Source organism: Achroia grisella, unplaced genomic scaffold (assembly GCF_030625045.1).
Source record: "Achroia grisella isolate CSIRO2021 unplaced genomic scaffold, CSIRO_AGI_Agris_v1 utg642, whole genome shotgun sequence".
NCBI lineage: Eukaryota > Metazoa > Arthropoda > Insecta > Lepidoptera > Pyralidae > Achroia > Achroia grisella.
Window position 1 is genome coordinate 2,380,915 of NW_026712979.1, and position 13,062 is coordinate 2,393,976.

Here is a 13,062-nt window from a genome sequence, read left to right on the forward strand (position 1 = left end):
GTATGGCAGAGGACACTATTTCTAGGTTTCAGTCGTTTTGTTAAAGATGTTTCAATCACCAGTGAGCTAGTCAGGAATGTAAATTGATATATTATTATAAAATTCTCTGGTGTCGAACAGATTCGAACTGGCAACTTTTGAAGTCGAAGTCGGGTATTTAACAGCTCTCAAAGAACAAACGTGGTTACATATATCGTAACTGTACTCGTATAGACGAGTTATGAAAATGGATGAAACGAGATAAAGTCTACAGAGGTCTTTGGCACTCCATACTCAGACTATATAAAAAAAGCTATTTATTGCTTTTGTGCATATCCGTAACCATAGACTAATGTTTAAGTAATGTTTTGATATTATCTGTTTACATTAATGTCTATGCCCAACTTAGGTAAGCACTATCATCTATAATGTGCTATGAAAGTACTTAAGTAGCCGTATTGGTTGACACTACAAAACGGTGATAAATTAATTTCACTTTGTTATTTAAAGTAGCATTTTTATTGCAATTTTGTAATTATTAGTTATTAGTGGGTAGTCCATTGGTCGAAACCATAGTTAATTTAATATTTAGGAAGACTATAGACAAATTATATTAAAGATAAACAATATTAAACTAGTCTCAATGTGAGAACAGACTTTAACAATAAAGAAAACAGTATCTCTGCGTGTGTCTGTAAAATGCATGATAGTCTGTGTTATTTCTTTTTTATTGATTTAATGTATTTTTTATGCACAATTAAAAACAAAATATTAGTATTTTGCACTACTTCTCTATATAAAGTATTAGTGTGGGAAATTTCCTACTCCTCCGTCCAAAGTTTTTGCTTCACGTTTTATTATAATATATAGATATACAGTTTACTCGCGACTTCATACGCTTTCACAGGATGGTTGTTGGTGGTTCAACTTTGTACAGAATTAAAAAAGTAGCTCAAAAACTTATTGTGGTAAATCTAAATATGATATTAGATATTATATAAATCATAATTAAATGTAGTAACCACTATTAAAAATATGGTCATTAATTCAAATTTGATTACTACATGTTAAAATGTAGTTATATATATGAGAATATAATAAAAGAAATAAAACGACGTAGTACTACAACATATTATCAGTACAAATACTTCAAATCTTTATATTCTATGTAAATATCGTTGCAACTGGGAAACTGTAGTTACAAAAATAAAACAAAACCGTTCCATTAACGGCCACAGTAAACCAGAATGACTGGTTAATTTGAGTGAGCACCTATTCAACAACCGAGTTTATCTAAAGAAAATATTTCAATACAAAGTCATCCAAAGGCTAGAGGGATATTTATTTGTAGATAAATTACTAATTGATAAAATACAACTACTACAAATTGTTAATATAAGAATTTGTAGTGAATCGAGAATAATTTTTCCAATTAATTATCCAAAATGCTTCACGGATGATAAACAACTTAAATGCGAAGCTATAAAGCGTATAATCTCCTGGCTATACCACATGACATTCAACTAATGGCTCTACTTCGGCCTACAAATCTCTCAGTCCGTCCCCTGGTATTGTGCGCCAAACTTTTATTTGCTCCTTATACCTCTGTCGCCTGATTCACCTTTTTCCTTTTAACTCGGACAATTTTTAAATGGCTTATGTTTGATACTATTATTGTGTGCCAATCAGCCTGAATTACAATGTCCTTTAACAACGGCCGAACTAAGAATTTTAGTTACAAATCATTTATTTTATCTTTTTGTTTCGGGTAAACAAGGCAGTTGTTCGCTTTATTTAGATGAGCACCGAGTTGAATGCAATTCTTGAATTTAAATAACTCGGGTCTTGAGAAACCGTGTAAAGGTATGCCCTTTTGAGAATAATAATATCTACCTGTATATTTTCGTCAACTGTCTTTCCGTTTAGTGACAGTTTGAGCGTGTATAAATATTCTTGTCGAGCACTCGTTTTGTTTTTGTTCATCTGATTTATGTTCATCATATCAAATATATTGTCATTTAAAGAACACACTTTAATGTTATCACTCATCATTCTCTATTCTAAAAAATACTGTATTGCATGTTGCATGTTCTCGTATTACATACAGATACGTGCTTGACCACATTTCGGAACTTTTTTGTTGATCACGAAATTGCTATCAATACATCAATTACAACCGTCAGGCCATCCGACTTTTAAAGTATTAGCGTCTCCATTAAAGTCACTAATTGAGATGTGCAGAAACGCTTAAATGTAACACTTTTATAAATTCTTTTTAAGTACCACAGTGTTAACCGGAGTATGCAATAAATCTCATTGTGACCACTCTTATCTGTTGTAAAGAGGTAGCCGATATAACCTGTGTCAACTTGCTTGAAATTTAAATATAAAACAACTTAACCAGTATCGTTTGAACCGGCCGTTTTGTCATTATCTACACTACTTATATTATCAAGTGCAAATAATATTATTCTTTAAATTTTCACTCTTGAAAAATATTTGTGTAATAAAATTTACCAAAATTTATAAGATCATAAATTCTTATCGAGATGGTGAAGTTTATAGTCGATTTCATTGCAGATTAAGCCTAATTAAATTTGACAAAAATCATTAAACGTATGCTAAACATAAGCACATCGTGTGTGGCACACAACTCTAAGTTGTTATCAAAAATCTCTTCATTAAAAACTAAAATACGGGGTCGTTGTAACGTCTGCAAGTTCTTTCCGATCGGAAAGATCCTTAATAAGGCTTGCAATGCTGGGACAATCTGGTTCTCTCGGGTTTGCATGCAAGTTAGTTATGTCGATGGTACATCAATCAAGACGACTGGGATCTCAGCCTCAATAATAATAAAGTAAGCCAAGATCTGATTCTGGCATTGTTTCAACAAATGTGTTTCTTGGAAAAAGGATTGCATTGCGTGCTACACTCCAATGAAGGACTTACAATTTTTCGTAAACACAAACCTGCTTACTTTGCCCGAGTTAATTCACAAAATATTTGGTTGGTACCTTTCTATAATAAATTTTTAAATCAGGTGGTTTTTATAAATAGTTGAGTTCCTTCTTTGACTGTAATTTCGATAATCTTGAATATTAGTTTAGATATATTACTACACTCTGTATTTTGATATCAATCTTTTAGACTTTTAGTATATTTTAGTCCTTATTCTTGGCTTTGATATCTGCAACAATATATTGTATACTATATATAATCGTATATCATTTAACAAATATACTGGTTTATCACTCTCGATGGTATAAATAATTAGTCCTTTTTATACACTTTTAAATAAATTATTATAGTGTTTCGTCCCACCAAAATTACGGTAACTCGACAGTAGTCCCGGTCTATTTTCAAGCTACCCTTTGCTCCTAAACAAACATCGCTACGCCCCGAACTTACAGCTCACGAAAATAAAACAATCATTGTCAAAACTTAAAAATGAAGACACAAGCTCTCAACGGAAATTACTAAAACTAACACCGTTAAACGTTTTTGTAGTTAAGCAACTTTCAATCATAAGGCTATTGGAATAAGTGGTAATATTGTAAAATTCTTGTTCATCGTTGCAAACCTCATTTATCTTTGCCTTAGAGGCCAGTGCAATTAATCAAGGGCTGTTGTCACGTCGGTAATATACAGCAGATAAAGTTGGAGAGATGATTTCAGGCTAATTATAAGAGTTGTTTCATGAACCTTCTTTTTGGGTCCACTTAACACCTACCGGGTCAATTTGTCGGTTGTTTTATTCGCAGTCGACCGATTTAGTGCATAAGTGGCTTGCACTGCAATAGCGTGAACAATGTTTGGCCTCGTTACTATTAAGGAGAATAAATATCTATATTTACTAGATCATCATGAATGTATGTAATGATTTCGTTAAAATAAGGCTGGAAAATTTCTGAAAGGTGATTTCTTTTAGCAAATCTTGTATACTTGTATATTATATTGCAAAAAATACAGCTGCATTATTAACTAGACTTATATATATATGAAATAGAGAGAAGAAAGTTTTAAGTATTAGTGAATAATTTAAAACTTAATAAAGTTTTTGTTTATTTCAATATACAAATAATATGTTATCTTAAATAAAAACAGAGTAACACGTGTTAAGTGTTTTTCTCTTTTTAATTAAACATCAATTTATATTATTTTTAAATATCGAGATACTATAATATATTTATTAGTGATAATAAAATAGCGCCGGTACAGATACAAACAGATTAATAATTTGTTCAACGGTAAGGTTAAAAGGTAAATGCTCTTAACCTAGAATTTTACGTGGTTTCCGAAACACGACTTTTCCCTTCATCGTAAAATCTTGATTATACATAATTATATGATATAATTTCTTTTTAATTAATTAATAGATACGGAGATTTTAACGCTGCACCGGCAAGTCCCATATTTGCGGGAAAACGGCTATAAAATGTTTAGTAAACCGGTTTAGTAAACTTTATAGCACGAAACCCACAATTTGAAGAACGAATTACACCTAGTTCTGGCGTTATATATTCAAATACATATTTTTTAAATACTGTACATTTTTTTTATGTGTATTTTAATACAATATCTCTGCAAAAACTGAATTGATATTAACGATTATTCTTGCAATCGACAGGATTTATTTTTTTATTGTGTGAACATTAAAATGGTCATATAAAAAATCGTAACACTATGATTTCTCTCAGATATATCATAATTTTCATGTATATTAAAAATAAAGCGTGTTTAAGTCTTATTATAGGTATAATATAGATAGATTTTTATTGTGAGTACATACTACATAATATAAAAATAATGACGATAATAATTTTATCAATTCTGGACAATCCATACGACGTCGTTTAGTCCTACACTTATGGATCCTAGACAACTGTTATAAATACTTCAAATTTTTTTGAAGTATTTACAACATACATACACAATATACATTTTATTCACAGATCATTACAAAGAATTATACTATGAATACGCACATTTGCACCAGGGATTGAACCCGCGACTATCGCAAAGTAAGGCGGTGTGCTAATCCCTAGTGGATTCAATTCAAAATTCAGATCATCAAGGATGCCATAGATAACATACATACAAGTATTTATGTTTTCCAGGAATCGAAACTACTACCAAAGTAACGATGACTCAATGTTTTAAAAATATATTAAATTAAAACGTCTTTACTTAGAAATTAAAGCATCTTCTCTTTTTTTCTAGATGTCAGCAATAGACCCTGACTGCGGAGTCAACGCCATCGTGAATTACACCCTGGGAGATGGAGCAGCTCGTCCCCAATTTACTGTCAAGCCTGACAGCGGAGAGCTCTGTGTGGCCGCACCATTGGACCATGAAATCAGTAGCGATTTTGAGTTTCCTGTGGTTGCTACAGATAGAGGTAGGTATCGAAGTAATGAAGGATAATATAGACATCCTAAAGCAAGTAATAAAAGACATAATATAATAATAAAAGATATATAAATATATAATTACAATCTCAACCCGTGATTTCATATCTGTATAAAGTCAAACTCACACTGAAAAACATTTACTCATGTAGGATAGTCCGGTGGCTCGCTAGTCATTTATATTATGTCAGGACAATGTACACAACGCCATCTAGTCCCACGTTAAGTTACTTAGAGCTTGTGTTATGGCTATTAGACTGATTCAAATATTTATAAACATTTTTTTGTAAATACATACATATTATACATAGAAAACATCTTTACAAACAATCATACTCATTTAGTTATGGTTATGGAAGTATACATTTTCTGATCAATAATAAAATCAATTTTCTACAGATTATAACTTTAAAGTCATACAAATGTATCAATAACAATAATAATAACTCTGAATAATGCACACAACGCCATCTAGTCCCAAGCTGAGCAACTTGTGTTATGGGTACTAAACAACTGATAGACATAGTTAAATACTTTTTTTGTAAATACAAATCAAATTAAAGCTAATTTAATTTTTTATATTAATATTTTTTCCCTACCTTTCAGTACAGTATACAGATTCTATTGAGAACAATACACTTATAAAAACCATCCAGATCAGTACAAACAATCGTAATCATAACCGTGCATAGAATGGAACCCGCGACTATAGGGAGTAAGACGGTCTGCTAGACCACCGAGACCGAAACACATAATTGCGAAAATTAATTTCCTATACATCAAATACAATTATTTCTTAACTTTCAACTAGTTCTCAAAACGAGTTTCATTTAAATATTCTGCCACCATGAGAGATAATTTTAATTACATATTATCACGATATATAACTGTGTTTTTTCATATATATTTAAATTGGTATTTCGTTGAAACATTGATTAATAATTCAACTATACATCTTTAATTACAATGAATATTAATTACTGTTACTGAAATAGAGAACTACTTTATAAATATTTCAGAACTAAAATAGTAGAATTTATATATTTCATATAATAAGTATACCCTTGGAAAATTCAGACAACGCCATCTAGTCCCAAGTTAAGCAAAGCTTGCGTTATGGATACTAGAGAACTGTTATAAATATTCAGATATTCTTTTGTAAATACATACATAGTATGCATAAAAAACATCCAGAACAAACAATCATAGTCATGAATACAAATATTTGTACCGTATGAGGAATCGAACCCACGACTATCGGAAATAAAGCGGTGTGCTAAACCGCTGTCATTGAGTCCGTCAATGATTTAAAAAATAAGTTTCATATTCTTTTTAATAACTATTATTTTATCAGATACCTAGTTAGCGATTTAGCTATGTTTGTAGATGAAACAATTTTGAGTTTTGCACAGACTAAAAACAAAATGTTTCCTTTCTATGATTGGATAAATAGAAAAATATAAATGCCTTTAAAATTTGTGTTCTAAATCCCCAAAATGTTTTTACAATTAAATCTCCACGCTGTAGCTCAAAAGTTCGGCGACTTGAATCCCAAACGAAATTCTGAATGTGTCCATCGGCCTGATTTATGGAGCGAAGAACAGCCAACTATTACCGCGGCTTTTTTTATTTCCAAGTCGCAGAGAGTTTGTTTCGTTACTCAGTCCAAACCGCAATTCAAATCAAAATATCTTTGTTCGTGTGTTCTTGTTGTTTGACTTATCATAACTGTCTGTAATAGACTTCTATTACAGACAGTTATGATAAGTCAAATCTACAGTCAGTTTCGAATTTAGTTTGTACTGACAAGAAACTTCTAAGTGCCTTTATTGTCAGTTCTAGGTTATGACTCTTCTCAAACGAATTTCCATATAGTTGAAGAATTTGTGAATATATTTAATGGAATTAGGTGTTATTTTGCGGAATTCATTTTATAATTGTAGGCGAATTAAATAAAATAATATAAATCCAATAGATAGTAACATTTAATAATATTTAGATTTAAAATTTATATAGGTACATAGTAGTAATTTATAAAAGGTGATAATATCAAATGAAATTTAGAATTGACTATTAAAATAATAATAATATTGCAGGACAATTCACACAACGCCATCTAGTCCCAAGCTAAGCAGAGCTGTATTATGGGTACTGGACAACTGTTACATAGATACATTTACATTTGTAAATTCATATTATACATAAAAATACCTAGACCGATGCAAAACAATAAGGCTCACCAATACAAATGCTTGTACCCTGCGAGGAATCGAACCCACGACCATCGAAAGTAATGGAGGTATGCTAAACCTCTAGAATCCGCTAGATTCGTACCTTTTTGATGAATAGATAAACACGTATAAATTAATTTTATTATTTCATTATGTTGTACATTTATGCATTTAAAATTGTATATACATTCTCGTTCTTTATTTGTGCATTAAATATTGTATATATATTCTCACGATTCTAATGCCAGATAGAGTAGTCAGAGACGGTGACAACTGTCGACGGTGTTGGAAAGTAACACTTGACTTGCGCGCGTTTTTTTTTACTCGCACGCATCTCACTGAGAATATCTTAATCCAATGTTTTGTCGATTATCCAATAATTCTATGAAATGAAATGCTTCTATGTTTATTTTATTCAATAAGGTAATAAACATTCTTGCGGCTCGTGTGATAGTATATTATAATACATCATTACATAGTAAAACAAAGTCGATGTCGCTGTCCGTCCCTATGGTTAAATCTTTAAAACTACGCAACGAATTTTTTATTTTTTATTTATTAGGTCTACAGAACTGGTCTTACATAGTACATAACTTAATACACAACAAATCCTTTTTTTTAATTTTTTGACACTATACAATAATAATTTGCATGAGAATTATGTTATACAGCTTCTTGTATTTCAAGAAAATTACAATTTAGTGTCCGTTTACTATTCCTGACTGATGCTCCGAAAATATCAAATATGTGTCTGACATTATTGTAATTCTCACACATTCGATATACACATAAAACAAACTATTTAAGTAACACATCCTTCTAGATGTAGACACAATATTATAAATGCGTAAGTTTATAAGTGTAGATAGATGAATGTTATAGATGTTTGTACCTCTTCACGCAAAAATTACTAACTGGATTTTAATGAAACTTTACAATAATGTAGATCATACATCAGGCTATAAATTTCACGCGGGTGAAACCGAAGGCACAGCTAGTAATACAATAATAATATCTCAGGACAACTGAAACAACGCCAACTAGTCCCATGATAAACAAAGCTTGTGTTATGGGTACAAACAACTGATACAATAAATAGATAGCTATTTTTTTTATATTAATAATATAGATACAAAATACCCAGACCGATAAAAACAATCATCTCATGAATAAAAATATTTGTACCGTGCAAGGAATCGAACCGGCGCTAAACCGCTATACCACCGAGGCCGTCATATGATATAGTATGAGGTCATTGTTGATCGTGAATGAAAACAAAAGCTATGGATCGGTAATGGTTCCGACCCAGATGAAAATAATTGTAAATGCGTATAATTTTGCTCATTATAAACCTAATTTTTTCTTATTCAACTTCCATTAAAACTACCAAATTTGGTATAACAACAACAATTATCCAATTACTATTTGAAACAAAAATTACAATTAACTCTTTCGGCTTTGCCAATATAATTATATTTATATGAAATAATTTTATTATAAATATAATAATTTCATTAATTGCTTCATCTATATTTGTCGTACCGAAGAATTAAAGTATATAGGGTAATTGCATTATACTAGACCTTGATATAACGTAAAAGGAATCTACAAGAAAGTATCCTCAAATAGGGTTGTATGTCTTTTATTATATGATGTCTTTACTTGTGTATGTTACATGTATCCAGTTTGTTACTTCGAAAAAGTAATGGTACTTATATTTTACATTAAATAATAAAATAACTAATCAAATGTTGTTATGATTGTTATCAACGATCAATCTTTGTGAAACTACGAATATGATTACAAGAAGCTAAATGAATTAGTGTATCTTTAAATGAAATTTCTACTTATTAAAAATGTTAGTTTACAATTTGATTGTATTTGATTTCTTAATTGAGTATATTATTTTGTATTATGACTTTTTGAAAATCCCGAGTTTTATCGAGTTTAGACTTTTGTTGAAATGATTGAAGTTAAATGGCAACCCTAGCCACAAAGTAAATATAACGATTATTTTATTATCACGAGCCTTGTCCGAGACGAAGCGTTGACAACGGCATAAATCAACTGGCTGTCAATTAAACATCGTATTACAACAATACACAATCAAGACACCAATTATTTATTCGCAGGGGGCCTGTCCACGACCGCTATGGTGAAGATCCAACTGCTTGATATAAATGACAATGTACCAACATTCGCCGTGACGGACTACAATGTCTCTTTGAAAGAAGGCAGGATATCATCGAATGATCCTATTGTAGCTGTGTCCGCCACAGATGCAGATTCGGGAAGATTTGGTACTGTCACGTATAGAATTGTAAACGGTAATGATAACGATGTGTTCAGAATTGATAGAGGAACAGGTGAAATTCTTGTTACGAAACCTGCTTTGATACAAGCTAATGGCAAATATGATTTGGAAGTGTCAGCATCTGATGGAGGCGGTCTCACTGCACCTCAAGGAGCTGTGGTGCACGTGAGTGTTATGCCAGCTGGCGTTGGTTCGGCGTTGTTCGATAAACCAAGATACAACTTTCGTGTAAGAGAAGACGCTAGAATTGGGGCTGTTGTTGGAAATTTGAAGGCTACTGTTGGTGATAGAGGTAAGTCTAATTTTATTATTTATAATGTTGAGATGCCTTTATTTTAAAAGGTTAAACATTTTTGTTTATGGTATTGGAATGGCAAACAAGCTGACTGACGAACTGATGGTATTCGCGAAAAAAAAACGAGTCGTCGGCAAAGAAGATTCCGGCTCTAAGAACCAAACCAATGCATTAGTCGACCAAGGAATTAAACACCGAATTTCATAAAAAACAAAGATACATTATAGTGTAAATATTCTATTTACACTAGACTAGACTCGACAAAGAATCAAAAAATGTTCATGCTGAACGAAATCGAAACTTTGTCGCGGTTGAATTTTTAACTAGCGTATTTAATTATATACCTCATCTATTGCCATTTTCCAAAAATGTTATTTTATTACGTAGAACTGGAAGATTTTTTCAATTTGTTGGCTAAAGGCGATGAATTTCATATAGTTATACCGTTGAAGCTTTGACGCAATAAACTCAAATATTATATTTTAAAAGTTAAGTGGTGTACCAAATAGTTTTAACGAAACCTATAACGCGTTAATAAAACATCTCTAATAGACATTCTTCGAAAGAAAGCGGCTTGTACAAACGTTTAGGGTTACCTTATATCGCAAGTTACTTAGCGAAAAGGTAAATATTAATGTTTAGGAAAGGTGAACTACCGTTGAGTCAAATTACCTTATGGCTTCATTTCGCTTTAACAAATTTATTGAATTCGTGCCACTGGTAGATTGCCCTAATTTACAGGCATTAGCGAAGTGTTTAATTGACTCTAACCTAAAAATATTGTTACGTTATTGAATTCTAGTATTAATATTTGTTAGCTAGTGATGTTACTCTTTTCAATTTGATTGTGATTGGAAATGATGCCGTGTAGAGTTTAGATAAAGACTTAGATTTAGTTACTATAACAATTATTAAACTGTCTATATGAAGTAATTATTCCTATTTATATTCAATTACGAAAACTAAATTAATTGGAGATTATAGCTTTTGGGAAGAAGTTTGTAAAAAATACAAATAATTTCAAACTGATATAAAATCTGAGTTCATATTATATTTTCGAATAATCATGATTTCATTGACGCTAGGTCTAGTAAATTAGGATACAGGTTTTTCGGTTGGTCTATTTATAGCATTCTGCTAAAGGAAATCTATTTTTATGCTTTTAAATTTATCACCGTACCTCTGTGTTTCAATCTTATTTACTTTCTTTATATTCTATTTTATTCGTTTGTATTTTACTAAATTTTTTATTATCAATCATAAAACACCGGCCTGACAACAAAATCTTAACTAACCGCAACGTAAATTACGTTTCATAACGTCCGCTTGTCGCTTGTAAATCAGACCAAACATCCAGACGTTTGTGTACCTATAGACAATACGTAATCGCCTATTGTCTAGTATGAAGATCACGACCAAGTGATCTGCGACCGCGGTTCCTTTCGGATGGACCAAGTCTTTTCTAAGTTTCTGTACCTGCCGTACTTTGAATAAATCATTTTAACTTTTATCTTAGAATATTCCTATGGAGACAGCTTTATTCAGACTATACTATGAAAAATAGTACTATTAAGGTGGATATCACGAAATATCAGGTATACTTTGTATGTTTGTTTGTACTAGGTAATCCAGTTCTACTGAACCGATTTTATAAATTATTTTATTGTTAGAAAGGTATTTTATCCCTAATGCTATATAACATCACGCTACGACTAATAGGAGCGTAGTAGCAGTGAAAATGTAGAGAAATATTTCGAGATCTTAGTTTTAATAAAAGAATAACCTCAAATATTGGGTCCGTGCGAAGCCGAAGCGGGTTACTAGTATTAGATATAGGTACATAGATATTTTAGTACTCAATTTAACCTCAAATATTGGGCCCAAGCAAACGACTACTAGCAGTAGATGTAGGTAGATTTAGTACTAAATTCCTTCGTATACCTGACATAAAGTTAGATAAATGAAATGTTCAATACTCGTTATTCTATCCATAACATTAGATATTCATATTTATATGCAATACAAGTATTATGACCGTTTGTTTCTTGTAAATCTCTTACACACCAATAAATGCGTAAATGTACTAATACAGCCGCTATTACGGAGTTGAAACCCGTACAATTCCTGTTGATACATCGTTGATAAATCAGGCGTTGGCCAATAAAGCATGGACTATCTTACTCGAACGCGGTGCGTTTCACTAATATTTATACTACAAGACTTTCCATAATGGATGCATTTACACCGTCTAGTAACTTCATTGTACTCGCATATTCGTAACATTTCGCTGACCGATGCGATAGCATATGCTTGCTGTGTGATCAATGCTCCCTCAAGCAATATTCCGACTTAAATCCTTAACAATTTATACACCGATGTGTTATAATTCCCAAACGGAAATTTATAAATAAATAACCCAGCGCCAACTAGTTCCACGGTAAGCATTGCTTGTGATATGGGTACTAGGCAACTGATATATATTTTTTTTTAAATACATATTAAACACCCAGACTGATACAGACAATCATACTCATGAATACAAATGTTTGTTGATGTCTTGTTTCCGAAAACCTCAGTGCAAGCACTTTTGAATAGTCATTCTGAAGCAGATTCATTACAAGAAGAAAGAGCAAGAAACTTGTGTGTTGCTCTTTTGAATAGATGTTTGATTTAATATCATTATCATTACTTAGTACAAAATAAAGTCAGTGTCGCTGTCTGTCCGTATGTATGCTTAAATCTTTAAATCTACGCAACGGATTTTGAAGCGGTTTTTTTAATAGAGTGAACTCGGGTGAAGCCGGGGCGAGTAGCTAGTAAATATATATTTGGTAC

At 31.6% G+C, this 13,062-nt stretch overlaps 1 protein-coding gene across 1 annotated transcript in view; it reads left to right on the forward strand.

The window, feature by feature from the left end:
• The first annotated feature begins 5,199 nt into the window (after nucleotides 1–5,199).
• The window catches only part of LOC131849514 (protein dachsous-like), a 38,008-nt gene continuing 30,145 nt past the window's right edge, over nucleotides 5,200–13,062 (forward strand). The window contains exons 1-2 of the mRNA XM_059199596.1: nucleotides 5,200–5,377; nucleotides 9,751–10,224. Coding sequence (XP_059055579.1) covers nucleotides 5,200–5,377; nucleotides 9,751–10,224 — 652 coding nt within the window. The remainder of the gene's footprint in view (nucleotides 5,378–9,750; nucleotides 10,225–13,062) is intronic.